The 26138-nt window shown below is 41.7% G+C and overlaps 1 protein-coding gene across 2 annotated transcripts in view; it reads right to left on the bottom strand.

Annotated features, from left to right (window-relative positions):
- LIN28B (lin-28 RNA binding posttranscriptional regulator B) overlaps positions 1-11954 on the bottom strand; it is an 86236-nt gene extending 74282 nt beyond the window's left edge. The window contains exons 1-2 of one of the 2 annotated variants that reach the window (XM_075497324.1): positions 11776-11954; positions 10641-10828 (exon numbers count right to left, since the gene is read on the bottom strand). In XM_075497324.1, the coding sequence (XP_075353439.1) occupies positions 10641-10828; positions 11776-11785 (198 nt within the window). In that variant the 5' untranslated portion in view covers positions 11786-11954. The remainder of the gene's footprint in view (positions 1-10640; positions 10829-11775) is intronic. The other variant, XM_075497325.1, reaches the window with a different exon arrangement.
- Between the last annotated feature and the right edge of the window lie 14184 nt (positions 11955-26138).

The raw sequence follows: 26138 nt of genomic DNA, 5'->3' as shown, positions 1-26138 counted from the left end.
AGTATATTTCTGCCTGAAAATCTTGAATATGATTTTCATCTTGACAACGCACCTTTAAAATCTTTTGCTCTCTTATCATCTACAGTTCAATCCCACGGTCCTCTCCTTGTGACTTGTCCTTTAAAGTCAATGGTGACATGCAAAGTTCTCTATAAAGAAACTCTTAATTTCTGACAGTTTATTCATGCTTCACACCCAGATCAACCACCTTACAAGTAATAACTATAACAATTATCACTAATTCCTGAAGCCAATTAAAAACACTTTTAAAAATTATTTTACTTTTATCTTTGTTTCTAGGTTGCAATAGTTTCTAAACCAGAATCACACACAATGAACAGGATGCCCTGCTCAATGTCCTGTTAGTTAAAATCAGCATGCATGCTACAGCCACACAGACCCCTATACAAGAAACCACGCATTACTTACAGGGTTAACTTCTGCCTTACGTTTCCCATCCATTAAACAGTTTTTGCAAAACATGCTACATGAAAACATTAAACAAATGTGATTTTGATTCATATAAAACAGCTATTACAAATGTAACATGCTTTCTTTAATTAGCGCGCACACACACACAAAAACCCCCAAAACCAAACAATGAAGCAGACAAACAAAGCAGGTTTGGCACAGCCAAATGAGAATTTAATCACTGTAGTGAAGAGCTATTAAGCACTGTGGCGAAATGGAAACTTTTTGACTAACTGCATTTACAAATGATTGAGGACCATTTTATGCCTCCAAATCTATAAACTGTCCACCTCCTCCTGTCTGGACAGAGGGTTCAGCTACTTCCCCCTCCCCGTAAGTTAGTGCTCCCCTTTATATCTGGGTAGGATCTCTACATCCCTAGCATAGGGGCCCAGGAAAAAGGCAGATCGTGAAGGACTCTGCCAGGAGGATTCCCATCCTTCCCCTTGTGAACACAGATACACAATGCTGTAGTTACAAAGTTTTTCAGAAGTCTTCCCAATACCTACTGCATCCTGTTACCCCTGCTAGAAATCAAAGGCCCTGTACAGGTGGCCCCAACTGTCTCTAGATTACTGAGTAGCTGTTCAAGATCCCAAGGCACTTTCACTGCAAGGGTGAACTTTCAACATTCCCCTTCAACAGATCCTGCCTGCACACCCATGGTGAGGGGTCTTTTCACATTGGGAGCATTTCACATACTCTTACCACTCTTTCCTCCTGTGAGGGAATGATTTGGGACTGAGCAATTTTTCAACAGGAAGATGAAAAAACCCACAACATTATCAGCCCAAGAGCTTTGCATCAAAGCAGCCTAGCAGATTAGTGAATTTAGGTAAGACATTAAATATTATACATTCACAGTACAAAAAAAGTAGCATATTGTGAAAAGTATATACAAGTTACATAAATGTCAAGTTCGTGCATACACATCATACTAAGTTGTATCATTTTAAGTTAACTTTTAATTAAGCAGCACTGACCCAAATCCTAGTCTAGTACTCTACATTTTAGGTACTGTACAGGGAACAAATCAGATCATAATACGGCCTTCAAGATTTTGAGCACAAAAAGCACACTTACAAAAACAAAAGGACGAGCTACGTACTTCCAGTAAGAACATTCAAGTAAGAGACTTAAAATCCACTCCTAATGCTGTCCAGTTTATCGAACAAGGTCACAGGTCTCATTTTACATGAGAAGATTGAGCAGAATTGGGCCCATCAGGTCTGTAATACCCACAAGAAAAGAAGGGATGTCATGGTTTCGTTATGTTAAAGATAAATTTTTGTTTACTGTTGAAATAATTCTCAAATTTCTGTTCACCTGATGTACTACTGCTTTTAATACCTGGGAGAGAGGGTAGTAAACAGGTCTGTGAATAATTCTTTGATCTTACTCCACTTTAGTGTCAACAATGGCTAATTCTCAAAATGTGCAATCTACTTGTCTTAGGCCAGGTAATTAAACAGGGTAAGATAGTAATATATATCTGCTACATACATGGAGTAGTTTGGGGTCTAATTCAAAGTCTACAGAAGTCAGCTTGGGTCTGTTAGGTACATTCTAGATTAAAACTTCTATATATTTCTTGCATTTCCAATATAACGAGTCTAAGAATATTCAGAAATTACTACACATGGTCAGCAGAGACTTTTTAAAACCCCTTATTTCCACTAAGATTGTATTATTACAAATAGCCCATAAAACCAACCAAGATTTTGATTACTAGCTTGCAAAACACAGTTGTAAAATGAAATAAAACATTTTTAAAATTATAGCACACGTGCACTATTAAGAGATTTTAAAGACACCTGTACTTTGAAAAAGTACCAGTTCATGCTTATTCTAGTCTACTTAAAGTACATAAGGGCTATCACTTTTACTCTCAATTTCAAACCAGGGATTATTTTGGTGCATATATTTATATGACCATAAACAAAGAAAGTTATAACACAAATGTTAAAGTAGCCTCAAGTGGCACTATAATAAAAGCAATCTAGAAAGAAAAATCCCTCAGCACTGCATACCTATAAATTACCATGACTAATTAGAAGAGGGCCTCTCTGGGAACAGATTATCTTTGATGGGAAAGCCACCATCGGCTATATTCATGAGAAGTACACACTTATGAATATAATAACAACATTAGTGTTTTCTAACAGAGCATCACAAGATCTGTAGTAGTTATGGAATATTACTTCAATTTTGTAGACAAATTCATACACTCCAAATATTGATTATACATGCATTCACTCAGATTTTACCTGTTAAACAGCATTTTAACAGGTGAAAATGCTAACCTGTGATACTAACAAAACCAAAATAAACCTTTCAGCCTTCCTCCTTCCAAAAAATGTAATTCTAGCACTAGATTAGAACTTTGGAACAGAAAGTATCTGTGTGATTTTCTTGGTTCCTGCATTGATAATAGAACAAGGATATTCTACATACTCTCAGACAAATAACTTTTCAAATGTATTGATGTATTTAATTTTCAAAGTTATACGTATAGAATAATTAGGGGGCTATACTTTTCAGATTATCAACTAACTTCACTCAGCTCTCACCTATCTGCTAAAAAGATATATCCAAATTATTATGAACCTGCCCTGTAAATATACTTACTTCTGTTCTATAGAAGTAAGAAACACACATTATTGTCATGAATTGAAAATTCCTCCTAATTTTTTTGTTTTGTTTTATAAATAGTGCAGTTTTAAAACAGCAATTCAATATATTTCAATGCCACAGCTTAATTGTAGTCAATAAAACAAGAAAAAAAGAAAAAAATAGAAAGGTGTCAGACTGAACTGAAGTGTGACCCAAAAAAGATTCCTGAAACATTGCACTTCCAAGGAGAGCTCAGATGCTCGTACTCATTCCAATACCCACAAGTGCCCTTTTTCTTGAAAAGTCTTTCAAGTCTTTCTTTTCGTGAAAACACTTTGGTTGTCTCTCCATGCCCAGCTGAAGGCAACAAGAGTATTCTATTTTGCACCAGAGGAGACTGCAGTTCCATTCACGTTTCTGAGACAGTAGCTTCCACCTCTCTTTCCTCCTATACCTTCACCTCACCCTGGCAGCTGCTTTTCTGCATCCTTGGCCACCCTTCCATGGTGCCAACACTGCCCACCCTTATTTGTGGGGATCATGGGGTTTCTCTGATATGAAAAATGATAAAAATCAGATATGAAAACCAAAATTTCCCCTGCTGGGTTTTCCATGCAGCTTCATGAGCACTTATGCTAGCCCAACAGGGAGAGTGCTGTAAAAGCTCTTGAAGCTTACTTAAGCAGCAGCACTGCTGCCAAATGTAAAAGTAAAATCTTGGCCGTAGGACTCCCACCAAGAAGGGTGGCTGTAGGAGTTTCAACCTCCACCTGTTCACCACACTGCTACTGCAAAGCCAACTCAGCTGCTTGCAGAGCAGCTGCTGACCTGCTGCACGTTACAGCTTTGCATGTTACGAAAAAAAATCAAAATCAGTGCCAGTTTTCCTTAATACAGCAGACTGTAAAACTTGCAGCAGTTTCCACAGCTGCTCCTCAAGCAGCTGAGCCATCTCTGGAGCGGGGATCTGGAATTCCCTCTAGCCATCTCCCAAGGAGTTAACCCCCCCTTTTAAGTCAGAACCAGCCAGAATAATCTGAGGAAAGGCCTGGACACCAATTTCTCCAACGAAATATGCTCGAGCAATCAGAAGCACTTCCCCACCTTCCATGCAGAGGTGTTTATACTGATACTCTGCTGATGTGAAAGCAATTTAAGGATTCACTGCTTTCACCAGTGACATCCAGCAAGCAAAAGCTAGTCCAGACCTGTCCCAAGTACTGTCCCTTAGAAAGAGCTAAGTATCACATAATACCTTTCTATCAGTCATTATAACTTTTTCAGCTGATTTAACAAAAGGGGGAAAAAAAGCACCCTTAAATACAGGGAATGAAAAATGTAAACAGTATGTCCTTATTTCTTTGTGTTTGTTTAAGAAACATCATAAATGGTCTCTACCCTCCAGTTTCTAGGTTCCTAGGATTTTACTTAAATTATGCCTTTACGGTCACTTTTATACACCTTTGTAGAAACCGATGGGCCTAATTTTGCTTCTGTTGATAATTAGTGGGGAAAGATGACAGGCCTTTACTGAGATGGGTTACATAAGGAAGATGAATTAAACAGTATTTACATAAGAGTATACTTTGTAAAGAGTCTAAAACAAAACTGGATGGGTCTAGATATACTTACTACCTTAGTAATGTAGTTGCAAACCAGGACAAGCAACAATAACAACATTTTTCCCAATTTGACAATTCATTTCCTTTTAGCTCCAGTTCATATATCTGCTTTGATATCTTATGTTTGTGCCCCAGACAAAATACCCTCTTCCTTCCAGTATCCCAACCCCTGTGCACAACTTCCTCAGTCTTGGAGAAAAGGAGGATAGCATGCTCTGGAAAGGGTGTGCTTACTGCTCTGCCAAAGAGAGAAATCTCTCTTAAGACAAAATAGTCTTATTAGAGGCCTCTGTCTTTGGGCCACTTGTGATTTTTGCTTGTCAACATTTAACGTTTAAACTTCTTCAGCAAAATCTGATCTGATTCAACACCACTGAGGTTTAATGGGACTTGCCATTCACTGAAATACTACATACATCTATCAATAAAAATGCACTCTAATGTTGGGTTTAGATGTAAATAGATGAAATCTGGAAGGCATTTCCACAGATGGCAGCTCCATAACTTAAATACCAAATGACAAGTTTCTTCAGACAACTACCTTAAACCATCAAGCTCTCAGTGAACTATTTTGCCATCTGTCTATGTGTCCATAGGTACAACTTGAAATGTAGGACTGGGCCTAATTAGTAGCCCAAATAAATAAATAAATAAATAAATTCCCAAACAAGGCTGTACCACTCCACACCACAAATCCATGGCCCCATAATTTAAAGTCAATTTTCTCTGTATGCTCCAACACAACTGGTGAGTGCCAAAGCTTGGCTCTGGATCTCCAACAACTACCCGTTACAGATTCTACATGCGTTGGGGCTGCCGAGCAGACGTTGACACTCACATCTTTAGCGTAGGTCTGATCTCTGCCGGATTTCTGATACACATGCTCACTGCAGACACGCATTTACTCCCCATTCGCTTCCTTCCTCAGCTTCCCTCTCCAAATCCTGCTAGCCACTTTTGTTTTGATTAGGACTGGGCTTGCTGGTCCCCAGCAGATGTCAAAGATGACAAGTTTGTAATAGCATACTCTGCATGGAGACTTCTGTACTTCAAAGGGGCATTGCGATGTCATATTTAACAATAAGGAGCAATGTAATATTGATCCCACTTGCTTGCCCAGAACTTCCAGTTATCCTGAGCAATTAAGTAGCTTTTTACAGGCTCCTAATAATGCAGAAATGGAAAAGATATGCTAGATGAATGAATGTATTCTTGCAAAAGCACAGGATCACATGTCACAATATTAGAAAGTCAGCATTCAGTGTATCACGCCATGCCCAACTTGATCCTAGAAAAAGTAGTTCAACTGTGGCTAAAATTCTAGGAATTTAAAGAAGAGGCATCTGATTCATCATCAAAAAGGACGGTCAGTCAAATTAAGGGAAAAGACTTTTCAGATGCTGCTCACATTTCTAATTTTCCATTTATTCTTCTGTTTACAATCATAACTGAATAGTCTCAGTAATTTTCCCTCCTCCTTTTGTTACAGGTACTTGCAACAATAAGAGCAAAATTTATAATATACATAGCACAGTGCAGAAGGGCTCAATGAAAGAAAAAAGGCTCTCTTCCATTTTTATCCAATCTTGTAATAACATTAACTTGCAGCAACAGTAAGAAAGTTCAGATGAAAGTGAAAAATTTCAAACCAACCATGTTCCTTTTAATGAGAAAACAAAATACACCAACTCCTGCATGCTGCTCCTCCCTTCCTTCCTCTCCCCATCTCATAAAAGAGGATCCCAAAGAAGGATCATGTTTAAGGTCCCAGTTTAGAAATCCTGTATCAGTCCCTTAATGCAGTAAGAAGTTTGGACTACAGAGCCAGGTCCCAACAAATATCTTCTAAACTGAACAATCCATCTCATTCTGAAAGACCACATTACTCAGAAACAGAACATAAAATTGTAACCCTTTATATTCACAAACATGTATTTAATTGCATCTATTTACATCCAGCACCCTACTCTTCATTATCACCTTTAACAACTGGGCTTCATGCTAAGCAAAGGAAAACAGACACATTTCTAACATAGTCCATACAAAATGTTTGCAAAGAAGAATCCGCAGCATTTTTGCCTTACTGCCAGCATCCAAAAAAGTTGTGCGTATCTAAGTTGTGTGTACAATTTTGAATATGCAAAAGAATTTTAACAAACATCATCCTTTTCTCTGATTTTATGAAAGCTTGAGCTCTTCTTAGCAATTAAGACCCTTTTTTCTTGGGCACCACAAAAGGTTTCACTCACTTCACCTCTCCAGTCTGTTTTACCCTTTGACAAATAGATCTTTTTCTAAAATTTAACAAGACCTGTTCACACATAACTATGTGTAGAATTCACATCATAAAAGAGAAGCAAGCTATATTATTCATTCCATGCTAACCTATTAAAAGTCCAAGTGACAATACTGAGCCAAATTCAGTAAGGTGCACATTCCTTGGATTTAACAGAGTTACACAGCACTAACATTGCTCCTATTCATTTTTTTGTAAAAGAAACACAGTGGACTAGGCACATTGCTGCTTGGACATGGCTTCTCTTTGAAAAATTAAATAGTTTTTAGGACTTGTAATTTTTATATGACACTGAATGATTCAAACACATGACTTAAAGATAGAAGCTGTATCAGAATAAAGCTTAAAAAGGGCAAGAGTGTAGATGTTTGTAAGTGTACTTACAGTAAATGTAAAGTACTATTTACATTGTACACACACACACACAGATGCACATACATAATGGCGGACGTGTTTCTATATTAAATACCTTAAATAATGCATCTAGCTCTAGGTACCTCATTACCAGAAGGGTAACAACAACCCGAAGGTAGTTCAGAGAAGATCAATTGAAATGATTAGTGCTGAAGGAAGGACTTAAAAGGTAGAGTTAAAAACTCAATACTGCAGCGGTTTCATGAACAGAACTTTCATTGCGTGAAGGGGAAAAGAAGTCCAAACAAAAGCATCATCCTCTAAAAATATATCAATATATACAATTAGTGAAGCACTGACTTTAGAAAAACATGACTATAATCTGCACACAACCAAGGGGAAACTCCAAGAAGAAAGCAAAATTTTTTATTGCAAGCTTGAAAGTCTAGGTATAATGAGCTTAAACTATTACAGGAATTTTGACTCGACATCCAATTAAGTTTTTGCTCATAGCAAGATCTCATAAACTGGGCATAACCTCACCAAGAAAAGGTGAGTAAGGCAGTAAAAATATTGTTGCAGGGTTCAAGCTAACTTTGACAGGATTTGGACTAAATAAGATAGAAGCTTCTTTCCTCTGCTTAGACTGTCTGATTCTATAAAATGATACTAGTAGCTACAAACATTGAGGAACAAGTGAATGCACGCAACACTATGTGCACGCACTTAAATAAACGAAGTGTTTTCCAAGCAGTTTTGAACAGCAATATTTTGTTTCAATAGATTAATAAACTAACATCTTTGCCTTGAAAAGGCCTTTTCACATGACTACATTTTTCAAATTAATGAAACTAATAGGAATTGGGTCCGGTCACTGTTCAGGCCAACAGACTGTTGTACAAGCAGCACTGTTAAATAACATTACTGATTTAAAGACATTTTTATGTTCTGGCTGCTACTGTTACCGCTGGTCAGCTAACACAAAGCATTCTATATAGCAATATAGATTATCTAAAATGTACTCTGAAACAAAATAGATACTGCTTCTCCCCATTACATTAAACAGACAAATTCTACTTTTGACTGATGGAAAGAAGATTCAGGTCACCATGAAGTTTACGTATATCCTAGATTTCATCAGAAAGAAAAAGGTGAGAAATATATTTTCTTTGTTGTAAGAGCAATCCATTGCAGAATACTAATAAATTCACTCGGTCAGACATGTAAGTAATACTCCAAATGACTGAGGCGCACAGTTTATGTGCAATGAAACATGCTATTTTTCACTGCATTTTACACTGTGATATGTGATTTTACACTTAAAAACCTAAGGTTATCGATAAATTGTAGATTATTGAAGTGTAAACAAACATGTCTAACATTTCCTTCTTGTCCCCTCCTTTTAGGGGACATAACTGAACAGCGACTTCCAAATTTACCACATACTTTTTAGTGATTTCCTATGATTACTTTCCATTATGGAACAGCACACCTTGTCTAGCATTACTTAAATGTATCACGTTATCATGCAGTTCAACACTTCTCTATTTCCACAGCTCTAAGAATATCTTTGTTTCCAAATGTGTTTTTTTTTAACAACACTGCTATGCTTCAAAGGTTTGTCTTCTATTATTTGAGAAGCAAAAGGAACTACATGTATTAACACAAAATTAGATGCAGAAAAGGGGGTTTTATCTATAAAGTAAATTTATAGAATTGTAAAGAGCAATTTCACAACTTAAAAAGGTACAAAAAGGGGAAGAAAGGGGAAAAAACAGGAGGAATACTGCTCCTTCTTTGATAAGTATTTCACTCATTCAGTTGTAAAAAGAAAAAGCAGCAGCCAAGAGGGGGGCACCTCATATGCCAGTACAGAGCAGGAAGTGTAAGAATTTAATAAGGTCACTATCGGATTCTACACTTTGTACATAATTCCAAATGCAAACAGCTAATATTGACGTGCAGGTCCTTAGGCGTAGGGTACGTGTAAGACAGCAAGATGAGAAATCCACTCCACCACCGCAAGGAGCAAGGCAACGTGCCACCGCAGCAGCACTCTTTCTAAGTTTCAGTCACCCTTCTATTAACTTAATGAAAGGTGTATTCTTTAAAAAAGCCGGATGGAAGTTACCACAAAATATGGCCGGGCCATCAAGTGGAACATTAAAAGGGAATCACTATATAATCATGGAACACCCCCCTGCACCGTCATTGCAAACGTCATAGAAAATGGACAACCACGTAAAAAGTTAAGATGCCTTTCTGCTTTCCTAACATGGCCCTAGCCAAACCCAAAATGGTCTCTTTACCTGATAGCGCTCTTCTGTTCTCTGATCACAGAGAAGACGGGTGAAATTCAAAATAGCGTTGTTGCAACTGGAGACTAACAGAAGGGCCAGGGAAGGTCTACACACGCTCCTTCTTCGCAAACCACGCTACAGACCTTGGGAAAAGTTCCCTTAACTTTATCATTTTGCACGTATCTTGCATCTGAAACTCCTTTGCGTGAAGGCATTCATACCAGCTTCCACGTTCAAAATATGAACGCCGTTCACGCTGCTGGGCTTAAAAATAAAAACAACGGCCACACGGCCCTTCTCTCCCGAACAGCCTTAGAGAGACACTGCTTTTGGCCTGATTCCTTAATCGTTACATTTTTTTTCCCTAGGAAGGAATATTTAAAAATCAACCAACCAAACCACATGCACGCTTCAGTGTATCACCACAGGGACGCTCTCAGGTCTGAATTACTGCAAAATAACACTATAATTATGTCTTAATTTCAGTAACTAACCTCAGATGAGCTTTTAAAAAGCAATTCGAGGTTTACAAGAAAAGCGTTTAAAATTGTATTCAAATGTTATCTGAATGAAAACCGACATTTATTTAACCTTTTCCGAGCTTAATTTTAATCAGTTTCCAAGGAAAGGCATATCAGCTGCTATCGGTCTGGTGACAAATGATAAACCTTGTTAAAAACAAAAGTGTGGCATTTGAAAATAAATAAAAAGCCCAGGAGAAGTTCCTAACCAAGGAGGAACATACGAAGAAACAACATTATCCCTTTGCACAAAGCTCCGGCCACAGAGACTAAGCACAATCTAACCACCTTCTTTACTCAAATTGTACGCTGCCAACAAAACCACTACCTACGGCAACTTTTTAGTTACAGATGTACCTAAATACCTAGGAAAAATAGGTTACTTCTCTTCACAAGAAACTGGAGTCCCACTGAGCTCAACCAAATGTGGCAGGCTGAGATGGAAGACAAAAATGGGTCTTACTTGGTGTACAAAGACATCAACTGGTGACTCCAAGGGGCTTCCCTCTCGGTTGCTCATGGAGATGAACCCGAATCCCATTCTCACATTGAACCATTTGCAATGGCCGGTTCCGTGCAAAACCTGGGATTCCTCCTCTTCTTCCTGCTCCGGCAACTTCCCGGGCTCGTCTCCACCTTTACTCGCCCCTGCTGAGGAAGAGGGAAAGGCCGGGGGGGGGGGTGGGGGGGTGGGGGGAAGGGGGGAGAAAAAGAAGGGGGGGGGGGCAAGATGCAAAGCAAAGAGTTAAATTCTGGTAACATCCTTTTGCCACTGTATAAAGGAGTTACTACAGAAGAAACAGGAAAAAAAGGGGAACAAAACAAAAGCAAAAAGCAAACGGCGAAAAGAGCTTTCCCCCCCCCCCAAATCCTAAAATAACCAACCTTCTCCCCCAAATACGTAAAAAAATAAAATCACCGGAGGTTACAGAGAGGAAGCACTGCGTACGGAGGCTCTCCCTCTCTCTTTGCCCAGGGCAGCCCACGTTTCTGTACATACGTGTATTTTTCCATTTAACTCCATCTTTCAGCCACATTACAGCACGGAACGCGATACTTTACTTGAATATTGCTGGTTTAAGACCGATCCCATTTCTCAACAGAAATTCTCAGCCCAATTAGTCTCTCCTCGCAAGGCGCAGGACCGGGGGGCGAGGGGGGAGGCCGGCCGAGGAGGGGTGGAGGAGAGAGAATAAGCAAAATTGGGTGGATTGCACAACTGGCTATTGCACATGCAGCGCCGAAACCACTATTTTCCAACGTGTATCCATCCCTCCTTGGAATAAACTTTCGATTAAAGTTGGGACAGGTGTACAGCCGTTTTCTCATCCCACCACTGCAACTGTGCTTAATCAAACAGGAACAATTCAAACAATAGCCCCCTGAAAGCTTTTCAAGTTGTGAATCGGTGTGGGCGGTACGGAACAGTTTCTGAGCCGGGTAACAATGGGTTTGGAGAAAGCCCCCTTGCGCGAGCTGCTAAAAAAGGGTAATGCATAGTTGGGTTAAAAGGAGGGTGGGGGGAGAGGGGGGGAGAGAGGGAGAGAGCGAGCGAGCGAGCGAAAATCATAGTAAAACAATAGAAAAAGAAAATTAACCTTCGGCCATGTTGCCCCACGGGCCCTCTGCTCCAAACTCGTGAGATGAAAACTTTCCCTGTGGATCGAAGTGGTCTTCTGCATTAATCTAACATCCTGATTTTGAACGATCGCAAATTTAGCTCGCATGGTCTAATGTGCTTTCCCTCTTTTGATTTTTCCCCGTCTCTCTCGCTCCGTTTCTGGCCCCCTGCGCACACGTGACTTGGTCAATTACATGCTTTCTTGCTACTAATTTCACATCGGGTCCTTAAGGGGTTGGCAGGAGGCAGGAGTAGCCAATCGCCATTTCAACTAGGCTGACACACCGAAATAATTTATGAATGAACAAGAAATTTCCAACACGTCTTTTTTTCGACAGCTAATCTGCACGCGTCTTTACGGGAAATCGAGATGACGTATTATTCTGGGGTTTCTGCACTCCGTGCATGCACAAATACGTAGGAAGATCCGTGTGTTTCGAGATACAGTCCAGAGAACAACAAATACATGCAGAGGCGGACGTGCAGATGAGATTATTCGGGTATCTGTGCTCGCTCTAGGCGGGGTACGTGTGCACACACGAACGCAAGATGCTAGCACATGAGATACGCACATGTGTATAGACATGCACTAGGTATGGTGGGAGGCATCCGTGTTACCGTCTGCGCAAAACACGGGCAGATGTATAACCGGATCGCCGTTTCCACCTGAAGAAATGCCGCCCAAAGCCCCCGCAGCGCAGCGGCGTCCCGGGTGGGGGGAATCTGCCTCTTCCTACGGGGGGGGGGGGGGAGGGTGTGTGTGTGTGCATGTCTGTGTGTGCATGTGTGTGTGCGTGCATGTGTGTGCGTGCGAGTGTGCCGCGGCTCCCGGGCGGCCGCCGCCGCTCACGCCTTTGCTGCACGTTACTAATTTCGCATTCAAATTAAAAGCGCGCCGGAAACGCGATTATCACCTTAATATGGCCCAGAATGTGCGGAGGTTTAGCGTTTCAAAACATTTCTGGAGGGGGATGGGGCGAGGAATTGTACTTCACAGGTTTCTCCGCCATCTCTTTCCGGGGGAGGGGATGTGATTAATGACTTCCTAAATAAGAGCCCAGTTTTCAAGCCCAGTATTGGAGTGAACCTCAATCAACAGCGATTGTTCCCCAGGAGCGCGGGGGAGAGGGAGAGGAGGAGGGAGAGGAGGAGGAGGACGAGGACTGACAGAGAAAAGGATTTGCTGGAGAGGAGGAAGGCGGAAAAAAAAAAAAAAAGCCGGAGGAAGAAGACAAAGAGGGGAGGAATAACGCTGACCGGGGACTGCTGGTTTAAGTCTTCACTGCCAGCGGGAGGGGGGATCCACCTCGGAAAAGAAATGTGTTATATGTAACGGGCTTGGTAACAGCCTGAGCGCACCCCTGTACAAAGGCACTCCCCTTCGGCTCTCACAGGTACGCAGCTATCAACGTGCTCGCAAGCCCCTGCGATTGCTGCACTTACGGCCAAACACTTATTTAAAAAACATTCTACATCCCCCCCCGGCCCCCCCCAGTTAGGTGAGATTCCGGTTTATGTTCCATCTGTCCTATCTCCTTCAGTGCAAAGGTACAGATGACGGTATGAAAACATCAGCTTTTGCCTTTTCTGTCCTCGCCGCCACCTACTCAGATATAACCTCACTTCACATCCAGTATTGTATAACCTTTAAACGTTGCCTATAACTTGTTAAAACCTGGGCTCAATTACTTCCTTATTAAAACCCCTTCCTCCCCCCCGCCCCCCGGCATCCTCTCTTATCCCAAGGACACACACAAACAAAAGGCAAAGCAACAAACCGATCCGTGCAGAACCTGAATACAAGGGGTTTATGCATTTGCAAAGCACTTGCTGTTGTTTTGGAAGTGGCGTCGATCAGTCTGCCCAATTAAGGGGGACACCTTTGCCCCGATGGGCCTGTTTACTCCTTTTGTTGCCTTTCAGGAAAGCGTAAATTCCCCTGCTAGCGCCTCATTTCTGTGTGAAATACCAGGGTGCTCAGTTTGATCGTTTGCTAGAAAGAAGCGAGGGTGGGCAAAAGTGTACAAATACAAGCAGCCGGGCAAGTGGAGCAGAAGCTTTAAATCCTGAAATTCCTTTGCAGTCTTCAACCGTAAATTTCCTATAGGTTATTTCAACAGTGGAGGTCGACTTCCTACACTGACCTGCCCTACGCATTTGTGCAACATACCACTTCTTTTTGCTCGTAACCACCCTTCCCCCTTCACAATAGCGATTATTTTACAATATTAAATCACCAGGAATTTTATATGCTTGGATCTTATGACCGGGACGATATCTAATATCTAATAAATGTACGAGATTTTAACACACGTGAAAACCCAGCTATGAAGCAAGAAATTAAGGTTACCGGAAGAAAAAAAAAATGCTTACACCACTTACTTGAAGTGCCCAAGACTACGTTTCTTGTAGCAGAATGGCACATTTATAAAACACGAGCTCTCCCTGTCCCTCCCTTCGAAAAGACAGAAAGTATTCTGTCTAATACCGTTTCAAAGCTCTTTGTTTTTTCAGATTGATTTATTCTACCGACATTTGGTAGAAAAATTCCTTAGAGGCTAGAACATTGGTTAAACAGACAGAAACGAGTTGATTGAGTTCATTAAATGGAAAAAATGTCTTGTTAGCAAATTTCAGTTAAAAGAAAATTCAGTGTATATTCCTCGATGAATAAGTGAAAGACTACAAAACCACGTAAATAAATGCATGTAAAGGTAATTGTTGCAAAGTATTTCTTACATTGCAAAATAAATGCAGATTTTGTAAAATGGAGGGGGGGGATTTGCAAAGGGTCTTTACCGAGATTTTCAGGCCTCCAGTATTAGTGGAATTAAGGTTGGGGTCACTGGACTGGTCACTGGTGTCAGATGTTATCGACTCATTCATTTCCTGCAAGGGACATCAGCCTTTTAAGTTTTGTGGAAGGTAGAGAGCTGTTGCCAGCTGGGAACTCTCCGGAAAAAAAAAAAGGGGGGGGGGAGAACCCAACCCACTAACACCCTTCCAAAATTAATTTGCAAAGAACTGGGGGGGGGCCAAGAGAATAAAAGCGGAAAAAGCCCTATAAAACAAGCTAGTTCGTGGAAAAATTAGTTTAATGGTAATAGTTCACACATAAAGAAAAGATATTTCTATCCTTACTTTCGCTAAATAGATGCTAATTTTGGTAAAGACAATTATAGGAAGCTGGAACCATTGTCCTTCTAAATGCACAGTAAGAACTCACTTGAAACTATGTAACCAAAACCAGTGGTGTTGGATTTCCAATTTGTCACCTTCCTAAAACTTTTAAAGTCCTAACTCTGTTTTTTTTCTATTCCCCTTTATTTGTTTAAAAAAAAGACCCCACCTCCAAAAAAAAAACAAAACAAGGGGGAAAAAAAAAAGTCAGAAGACCGACCCGAGTGCATTTGAAACAAAACGCGTGTTTTACACTTGAAAGCAGAGCTCGGGGTGCTGCCACGACTTCCCATTTCAAAGCACAGCCAACATTTCTCGCCGACGGGCAGGCAGGAAAAGCAAAGAACGGCGCCGGAGAGCCCCTGCCCCCCCCATCTTCTTCACTTGTTGGGGTTGGTTGCTTTGCGCCGCGGCCGCGGCCGCCCCACGCACGACAGCGCCGGCCCACGCGCGCCGTTCCCGCTGATGTTTGACCGAATAAGACACCCGTCGTGTTTCCTACACGGTTTCTATCGAAACTGGTTCTTCCTAATGCGGGGGGGGGGGGGGGGGGGAGCTTTCCGGCCGCTGCCTCAGGGCAGAGACCCCTGGCCTGGGGGTCGGTGCGGCCCCTGAGGGGCCGCACCGACCCCCAGGCCAGGGGTCTCTGCCGGTGTTAAGCTCTTCCCGCCAAAAGCCTCTCACCTACAGTTTGGGCGCCAAAACCGCCTTCCCTTTCCGCCGCCGTGAAGCGCCCGGGTCGAGGGCGGGGGTTGCCACCGGCCCGGCGGGTTTTCCTTTCGGCAGCGGCCGTGTCTCTCGGGGCGGGGGGGGTGTGTGTGTGTGTGACCGTTTCCAACCGCTCGTCGCCCGCCGCTCAACGGCCGTGATCCGTCAGTGCCCGCGGGCGCGGCGGAGCCTGAGGCGGCGGGTCTGTCCCCGCAACCCTCCCCCGGCGCGGGGCTTTGCCTTTCATCTTTTGTTTAACACATCCAGAAAATGCGGTTTCTTTCCACCGGGGAATGTGGCGACATGCCTTCCCGCGCGTTTCGGAAGAGCGGGGTCGGTAGAGCCCAGCCACCGCCCAGCTCTCCCTTTTTCCCTGCTTCGGTCTCATTACCCTCCGTATTATTCCCGCGAGATGATTATTATTTAAAAATATTTTTAACTAAACATCTTTTGGGAGTTTTTCTGACAGAAGCGAACCCCACTTCGACCCAGCTGCGCGCTTCCCCTGGCTAGGGACGATGAGGGACGGGATTTGCTCGACGTGCATCGGCGGGGTATGAAGTTACCGGGTTTATAACGGTGCCTTCGCACCGCGCCCGTCCCGAACGACGGCTCTTTTTCGGGAAATGCCGTCTTAAGGCGCAGCAGGCGCCTCTCCCCCCTCACCCCCCGCCCGCCGTTGGCAACTGGAGCACGGTTTCGGGAGCTCCCCGACGGCCGTTACACCTGAGGTAGGCGCCACCGCCGCCGCCCCCGCGGGCGCGCAGGGCTCCGCGGAGCCCGCCTCTGCCATCGTTACGGAGACGGGGCGGCCCTCGCCGGACGATCGCGCCGCAGTTTGCAGGCGCCGCGATTTTAACTGACGGCCGGAGCGTGGCTGCAAACACGCGTTTTACCGACGTTTTCTGTTGAAATGAAACGCGGCGGCTGCCGGTGCCGCACAGCCCTCTGGCGCGGTCCACCCTGCCTTCCGTGGGTTATTGCCGGCAATGCCGGCGGCTTGCGAGGGGGGTTTATAAAATACTGGAAATTGCTCTAATCCCGCGCGTGATCCGGGGGCAGGAGGACGCGGGAGGCACCCACTCGGAGAGCTCTGCCGCAGGATGTGGTCTCGCGTACATTAACAGTCCCTCAGCTGCGGATTTGCAACTGAGAGCGACCGCTTCCCCGGCGGATTTAAGGAGGCTCTCGCCAGTCGTCGTGGGAGACCGCCTGGCAGGCGTAAAACCCCGCAGGGAACACCGGCCCTTGCAGAGGGACCGGCGGCACGCCGCTGCCCGCCCGAAGTAACCGCGGCGACGGCCCGGTTTCACCGCTTCACCTCCCGCGGGGTAGGCGCAGGACGGTGAGCGGGCGAGTCCGCGCCGCAGGCGCTCTCGGTCCCGCCCGTCCCTCACCCGGGACAGCCGCACCCGGCCTCGGTGTGCGTGTCCCGGCGGGGCGCGCATCCTCCCCGCCGGGCAACCGCCCAGGCGCTCTCGCCCGCCGCACCGTAGCCCGACGGTGACACGGGGAGCTCCTCCCGCCCCAGCACACAAGTAAAGCCCGCCGCCTGCCAGCGCCAGCCCCGGGCTAGCTACCGCCGCTGTACGGGAGCCGGGGCGCGGACGGCTTGCCGGTGTATCTGGGAGGAGCGCCCGGCGCGGAGCGGGGCCGGCGTCCCTGCCCCGGGCACGCAGCGCCTCTCCGCGGGGGAGCTCCGCGCCCCCTGCCCGCCGCCCCGCGCATGCGCCGCCGCGGGCGGGCACGGCGGGCGCTCGGGAAGGGCCGGGCCGCGCCCCGCCGCCGCCGGCCGGGACGGGCGGGCACCGCTGCCGGCTGGGCTGCGCTTGTAGAAGCGGCGTCGCGATCAGAGGGGGCGGCTTGGCCGTAACGCCCAGCCGGCGCTGTAACCCGACAGCGGCGTGGAAATAACTCGAGGAGTTAAAATTTTAGTCGCCGACTGAGCTGTGTACGGCCATCGTACGTACGGTGTGCGGGCACCCCAACAGCGTTCTTACGGACACGTGGGCTCCTACAGTTTACAACAGGTATCTGACGGTGAGTTACTGTAAATAAACTTTCCTTACATAATTGTTTATTTGTCTTACAGAAGCAGAACACTCAAACTGCATCAAGCAAGAACTCTGAAGCTTATGGACAAAATTAATGATCTCCCCCCCCCCCGAATTAAGTCCATCTGAGTCGGTGGGACAAAAGTGCTGCAGCACCTCTGTTTCATAGATACAAAGTCAGCCATGTAAGACGCTATAGAGAAGACTGACCTGAGCCTGAGGAGACCTTCTTGAATGACCTCATCGTCTTCTGAGGAACCTAAAATCAGAGAGCTGGAGTCAGTACTGTGTACATTGTACCAGAGTACCATATTTAATTACCTCTTCTCCAGTTTAACGGCTCATTAGGCCATAAAATGCCATGGCATTGACTCTGGGAACTGACCTGTAAACTTACTAACTGTTTGAGACTTACCTAGCTCATCAGAACCACAATGAGATAACCAAGGCATAAGATAAAAATCAGCCGCTGCTTTTTGTTTTCCCAAGCGTCCATAAAGGCATTGCCCATTTCATTGGTCTCTTACGAAAGCTACACAGTTGATGGCAACAGAGGGAAAAGACACAGATTTGCAGGATAGTGGAAGGTGTTTTTTTCCTTTATCAATATTTAATTGCAATAGGTAACATAAGAACTAGTGAGTTGTTACTACGCTTAAATTGTACAAATTAAATAATCAGTCATAGCTTGTATATGATTTAAAAAAACAATAGAAATGATTCTTCGGGATTCTTTCATGGTCAAAATCACAACTTGATGCCAATTCATGAGTATCAATAGAAAAATGCTTTCAATTATGTCAGTTATAAAATTGCAGAGCATAATATGTAATAATATAAAATTCTAGGTCTCAATCTGAACAAAACCCATTAGTCATAAAAATACAGATGTATGACTTGACTGAAACGACATGAAAGGTGTACTTTTGATCTAGTTGAGCAAGGCCTGGCTAATTTTGTATAATGCCAATAAAAATATCACGCAGAAAATGAGTACTGCGGGTGGTAGTAAGCATGAAGGAAAAGACCTTGGTTTTGGAGTAAGCTTGTTACTTAGGCGTCCAGTTTGTTTAATAAATGAAAGATGAATAGATAGGAGCATGCTATGCTAACTCACCTGCTACAAGCCTGTCCTCTTGTTACCCTCTACTGTCTTTTAAATAATCTACTTTAATTAAAACCCATCCAAAACAAACAAGGAATTGCATTTTCCTCCCGTTTAGATATAAGCCCAGTTCTCTTCTCTTTTAGAGAAATCTGAGATTTGCCTTTTTCCAATTTAAGAGCACATCCTGACAGTGATCCTGCTCTTTTACTAAAAAATGGGATATTCCACTAGGAGTGAGCAAAGCCAGAAGAAGAATGACCAAAGACAAATGAGAATCAAATTTCTCTAACTTCTTTTCCCCTACAGTGAGTTGTCCTGAGTCCTTTCCAACACCAGGAATCGGAGAAGGGGATGGTACAACTTTTCTTTTCAGTGCAACAACACTGGCAAGCTGATTCAGTTCCTCTTCTTTTGTAGTAACTAAGTTTTCCACTGGAATTGTGTGGACTTTTGCCTTGTATTAAACCTAGCTCTGCTTTTACACCTTCAAGCTCTGAAGCCCAATCTCTTGTGTCTGCTGCTTTGTTCTGCCAACCTGTGGCTATGTGGCTTTTGTGTCTTTCAGATTTACTTGCATTATTTATGCAACGTAATGAAATATGCAAGCATAGAGTAAAGGATCCTTCTTGGCTTTGGCACGTAGTCTGCTTCAGTTTATGAAGGGATTAAAAATAAATATTTGGGGGAGTGGTGTCGGGACTCAAAGGGGAAAAGTACAGTTCTTAAAAACTGAAGCAGAAAACAGCACAAGCTCAAGTTGTTCTTGTTTCCAGTATCACCATTTCATAACACATTTGTAAGCACCACATATTTTAGAGTATCACATAAACATATCAGACTATTAAGTAGAAAAAAGGAGATGTAATTTTTTAATAAAGTAGTTACTATAAAAAGTTTCCCAATACAATACACAAAACTTGGCACCAGGGACGTTAGTGTAGAAAAGCTAGGGCATTCCAATTCTATGAACTCACTTAAACCAGATAGTTTAAATGAGAAACTAATTGGCATGTATTTTACTGCATCCTACTGAAAGCCGTAAGAAATCAGTCCCTGACTTAAATGGAAGCAGGTTTGGACTCTGAAATGGTTCACAGTGAACTCTCCTATGCCTCCGTATGCTGTACAAAACAGAAAAATATTTTGGCATTTTAGTTCTGAAACTATCTCGGCATTTACATGAACTTTGTGACTCCAAATAACCAAACAAATGCTGTTTAGGAATTATGTACTAGACAGGAAGATGTTTTTACAGAAAAAGTTACTTGCTTTGAAAGCAATCCTTGTTTTAACTATGCATTCACAGCATGTGGAAGGATACTGTAACAGTAGGCACAAAAAATAACACAACAGAACACCATATGGAATTATTGCAGGATAGGAAATACAATGAAAAGAGTAGTATCAGTTAAAGACACACTGACAGACATCCAACAAAGGTAATCCACCTTTCCTTACTTGTAGCACATTCTGTAATTCAACTTACTTAACATCTTATATAGGGGTTTTTTTTGACAACTTGCTGGTCAATGGAAAATAATAGTAAGTTTATACCTATTTTAAAAGAAAATAACTCCCTTTGATAAGCATTGTTTTGAATTCATTAGCTTAAGCAAGTTTGCTGCCAAAGGATTCAGAAACATAATTTGCCTGGATGAAAGTAAAGCAGACATACATAGTTACTGCATTTAACTAAGTTATATGCTTTCCTCCAAAAATAAGTTGAAAAGAAAAATTCATATGTTAAACCCGTTTCTTTCACAGTCAGTGGTAGCCAGGGGACTGTTTTCTTCCACAGAGTAAAGCCAGCAGTATTTTTTTGAAAGAATGCTGGGTACTGTAAGTATGATCAGAGTGCAGAAGAAGTAGAAGACAAAACCCACCAATACTTTATTTTATAACGAACAAGTATGATAGTGATGCAAAGGAACAGGGGAAAACATTCCGATGTTAAAAGAGCTCTTTTAGTTAACTCATCAGGAGCGAAGACTTAAATGGATGATTGCTGCAAAACATATACAAAATTTTAAAACTGTGTACAGAACCCAAGCATAGAAAGAGCATAAAACATCAGCTTTTTAAATATATGTACACACACACACACACACTGGTCAGATATAGTAACTTAGAAAACGCATTTTGTAATTAACAAACTTTGCCGTCTATCTTTTGAACTCGTCAGTAAAAATCAACTAACACTTTATTCTCTTCTCATTTACAGTTCTTGACTGCTGGTAGAAGCACTATGCACACAGTATTTTGATTTCAAACATCACAAATGAGTGTTGTCTTTATACTCTGAATTAACTTGTTTTAAGATTACGTACATGGATTCCTTAAGGTACAATTCTAAAAAATGTGCTTGCTCCCGAGATGTTTTAATTGTTTTAACTCTCTTTTTCTTTTCGTTTCATTCAGTAAAATATAGTTTGAAATGCATTAATAAGAAACATTAAAATTTCCTGAAAATGTACACTCAGGTGTCAATGTCCTTACAAAATTACTGGGGGGAAAAAAGTTGAAACTCTCACAATTTTATTCTTAGTCTAGCCATAATTTTCTTTGCTTTTCTTCCATACTTTTCTTCTTACACCATTACAAGATTTTTCTAGTAAGTGAAGATAAAAGCAAGTGCATGTAAATGCCAAAACATTTTAAAAATGCTGATTCAAGAAAATTAATGAACAACTAGCAAATTAAAATTTAGTCTTTCTTTACTAATTTTACCCAATTTTGTCATTGATCTGAAGGAAGGTAATTACAGTTTGCAGTAAATAAAATAGCTTAGTAATAGTCCAGGTATGATTTTGTCAGAGATAAAAACAGGCTAAGCATACTTTAGTTTTTAAGAAATGAAGTACACATTTTTGAAGAGCAAACATCCAGTTATGCACCTTTTAACTACTTGTAAGAATGTCATTTAACTGCAGTGAGAACAGGAACAGAGAAAGGTAAAATGTGCTTCCGCCCTTGTTACAAATCTGATTCTTTTGGGTGATAAAAGGAGTAATAAACCCCACCGTATCAGAATCGGAGCCAATGAAAGCCTGCCAACTACTTAAATAGGATCAAAGTTTCTCTTCAAAATTAAATACTATTACTGTATTAATATTGACAATTATTTTATCATTAAAAACTATTTTGGATTTCTTAAGGTTAAAACTTTAATAATATGTATTAAAGGAACACGCTGAACAAGATTATTTTTGCTTTAAGGATTGAAATTAGGTATACACAATTCTCATATTTAGTGTATTTATAGTATAATCTGCAATTTCATGTAGTCTGCATTTGAATGTACATATATTAAGCAACTATATTTAATAAAAAATGCAAAATAAGTATGTTTCAAACAATATTTTGTAAGATTCAAAGATGAAATTTTTAAAATACACAATTTAAAAATAAAACACATCACCCTCTACTACTACTGTTTTTCTACTTCATAGTTAAAGTATTTAGTTCCCATTTACTGTTAGCATGGGCATACTGAAATTGCCACACATTGATTTGCTATACAGCAAATGAAACTATAAGAAAACTACCTTGTGATCTTATTACATTTGTTTTCGGATTGATTTTTCTTTGTATTTTTAAAATTAATTAGCATCAGTATTTTGTAAGGAAAAAAACTTTAGAAGCCACAATTCTAAAATCCTCGATAGATCAACATATTTTTCAGAGCTTGATCACGGATTTATTTTGTAGTTTTTTATTTCTGTGAGAAACTAGAGAGAGAGAGAGAGAGAGAGAGTAAGATTTTATTTTCCCGCTTGAAAACTATCTGCAAAAAAACCAATGTGAAATGAAGCCCTGAAAAGATACATGTTAAAGGCCAAATTCAGAAAGAGCCATTTTGGCAACAAGGTGAATTCAATATTTAAGTTTTTAGTTTAAAGAAAAACACATTTTTTTCCATTCTCCCTGATTACACTAAACTGAATGTGTATTGTTCACATTCAGTGTAGAGATGCTACATTTTTAATCCAGAACTGTACATGCTTTTACCTCAATGCAAAACCATTATGAAACCAAGATTAAATCTGTTCTATAAACAAATGGTATAACTTACAACTTTCGTTTAGGTTATAAAAATACTCTAACCAATTAAGACTTTAACATCATCCCCTCAAAAGTGATGGCACTACAATAAGTTTTATTTTAAAAAATATATTCTATAGATTTTATTTGTTTTTATAACAACAGTTTAGTATAGTTTGTTCAGACCTCCTTTCTGAGATGTTTTACATTAATCTAATACTTGTTTTCATGGAATTTACACATCTTTCACATATCCTTTCCTTTGCATAGAATTTTGGGTTTATTTGTACATGCCATTTACCTACAAAACACACAATCTTCTTCCTTGGTTTTGTTGTGGGTTTTTTTAATCAGTGAATTATTACTTGAGAGCGATAATAAAGTGGAAATTTTGTTATCATTTGTATTTCCTAACATGCTCACCAAATACTGCTATGGATATTGTGGATTAAAACAATCAAACCAAAGGTTATAAAAGTAAAACAACAGATGAGTGTCTGTATTTTAAACACCAATATTCTCTTTCCTAGAAGTGTGGATAGTACAGGGTGTATGACATTTTTCTCATTTTAACTGGAGTGGACAGCAGTCATAACTTCTGACTGAGTCACTGTTTAAAACAACAAATAAAGTAATGCAATGGTCATTTTTTATAAACTTTAGTGCAGATAGGTCATTAATTCAAACCAGGAAAAAGTACACAGGAACATCAGTGATACGTAACTAAAAATTCACAATCTCTAAAATCAAAGATGAAAATCTTTAAAATCAGTGCACACATCAGTATTTGAAGTAGGTACGGGAGACACAGTGTATGAAAGAAAAGCAAAAACCTACTATGCGATACAAAAATACTAGTGAGCGTGCAAATTTTAAGAGTATAATTTCTGGGCATTATCCTTAGGTGTTGCAATAGTACATGTGGTCTAAATATACATCAAGTGTTGCCTATAGAATATTTATTAAATACCTGTAGAATATTTATGAAAACACGGCTTAGTGTAAATGTGATACTATTAATATAAACATTGAAACAATCCCTTCAAATTGTTAAGAACCCTGAATCTTAATTAGTGAAAGAATACTACACTGCATGTAATAAAATGACAATCACATACACATACTAATCAAACAGTCAGTTTTTAAGTCTGTAATTACTGCACAGTGACATAGAGAATGCTACAGGCTGGAAGTAAGATTTTTGGGAAGGAAAGTGCTTTGCTAGAAATAATAAGTATGTGCACGAATGCCAAAATGCATGGACCTGCAATTTAACTTGATTGAAATCACAGTATGTATCATCAGGATAGACCTCTTTTTTTGCTAAGATCACTGAAAAAGCAGAAACTGGCTACACACTCTTATCTTAGTTCTCAAGTACAAATACTAAATACAGATTGTAGATTATTAAATGTTAAATTAAGAAATGTACTTAAATGTTTAAATTTAGACAAATCTGTTTTTATATCAGTAACAGTAGCACAAATAATTCCTTATTACAGCCACATTCAAGAAAAGAGGGAATTGTGTGAAACCACCTCTATTTCTCTGTTAAAACTGACTAGTTAAATATTACAGTCCTCGCTTTTCTGTATAATTAAGCTTTTGTTCAACCATGAAAAAACTGGAAACTGATTGCTTGAAAATAAGCTGCATGACCTTTGTCCCGGTTTGTCACCTCTGACCTTTAATTTGAAGACCCTGCATATCAATTAATTCTATTTTTAGAAGCAGAATGTTAAAAAGTCTGTATATTTTTAAAATTGTTATCCTCCCATATGAAACACGTCAGGTTGTTTTTGTCTTTTTCAGCCTCTACACATCAAACCAGAGTAGCGTATTTGCTTTGTGTTGTGCGACTGCATTTGAAACACCCAGTGTGCAATTACAGAAAACGAACACTTGTCTCTGTGGTGAAAAAAAGCTTTTTTATTTTTTTAATGTACTAGAGATGCTGAAGCACACTGAAGCGAATATAGGGGGAAAAAAGAAATCTTCTAGATTGCATGCCTTTCGAAATTTAACTGTCTTTTCTTAAAGAGAGAAAGAAAGAAAAAAGCTCACATCTGTGTTTGTATTGCTGCTAATGGATACCTGTTTTTTCCTGAACCTTCCCCATACTATCAGCGATTATTTCGTTCTCACCGATGACATGCTGTTTTGATATTAGCTTTCAGAATGTCCTTTCATAAGCTGAACCTGTGGTTAAAAATAGCAAATAGCAAGTTCCTGTCTAGCTGTCAGTTTCAGCTGCACTTCCATCTTACATAGGTAACATTATGCTTTGCAAGTTGTCCGCAAAAAATCCTTGTTGCTGGAAGAGCTGCTTTTCTAACCAAGAAAGCGTGACAGTATTTCTGTCACCGATTTGACTACCAGCATTCAATACCGAAGTGACACAGTGCATTACATAAAGGCTTTTGGTGAAAGCATTTCCCTACCGTGACCCCTTGTGTACGATGCAAAAATATACGAGACGAATAAAAGACGGAAGCGCAGCCTGCAGCCCTGCCCGTGGCACCGGACCCTCCCGGGACCGCGGGCAGGGCACGCCACGCCACGCCACGCCGCGCCAGCGGCGGGCTCCAGCCGGGACCAACATGGCTGGCGGCGTTCAGCACCGCGGCCAGCGGCGCGGCGGGCGGAGGAGGGGCTGCCGCCCGCCCCCGCCCCGCTGCCCGGCGCACCCGGCAGCGCCCGGCCGGCCCCCGCGCTCCGCCACCGGGACCTCCGGGGGCCGCACGACCACCCGCCGTCTGCCTGACAACGCGGGGCGCTCAGGCCCCGGGCGGAGGGAAAAATGGTTCCTTCGGCGGCTGCCTCCCGCCCCAGCGCCCTGCTCCGAGCCCTGCCTCGGAGCCCTGCCTGCTCACTCAAGGATCGCGCTGCCTAGCACGGCTTCGAGCCCCGATTCAAAGAAAACGCTACTCGGAGTTCCGAAAAAGAAGAAGAGGAACGACAAATATTTTAAGCGCTTGGGCTTTATAATTCGTTTCTGTGCTTGGGGAAGCGATCTGGAACGCTGCTTGTGACCTACCACTGCATCCTAGCGATGGCTTGGACAGCGGCCGTTCAGGCCTAGGCGGGAGAGGGTTGGGGGTTTCCTTCTTCATTTATTTATCACCGGTTTTCCTCTTCCGAAATTTTTAATACACGCCAGCTAATACATGCTCAGATTAAAAAAAAAAAAAAAAAAAAAAGAAGAAGAAGTTTTGATACAACTGGGACAGCAGCACATGCCCTTCACAG

Source organism: Mycteria americana, chromosome 3 (assembly GCF_035582795.1).
Source record: "Mycteria americana isolate JAX WOST 10 ecotype Jacksonville Zoo and Gardens chromosome 3, USCA_MyAme_1.0, whole genome shotgun sequence".
In the NCBI taxonomy this organism is placed as follows: Eukaryota; Metazoa; Chordata; class Aves; order Ciconiiformes; family Ciconiidae; genus Mycteria; species Mycteria americana.
The sequence above is the reverse complement of the archived record's forward strand: the minus strand, read 5'-3'. Positions and strand labels throughout refer to the sequence as shown.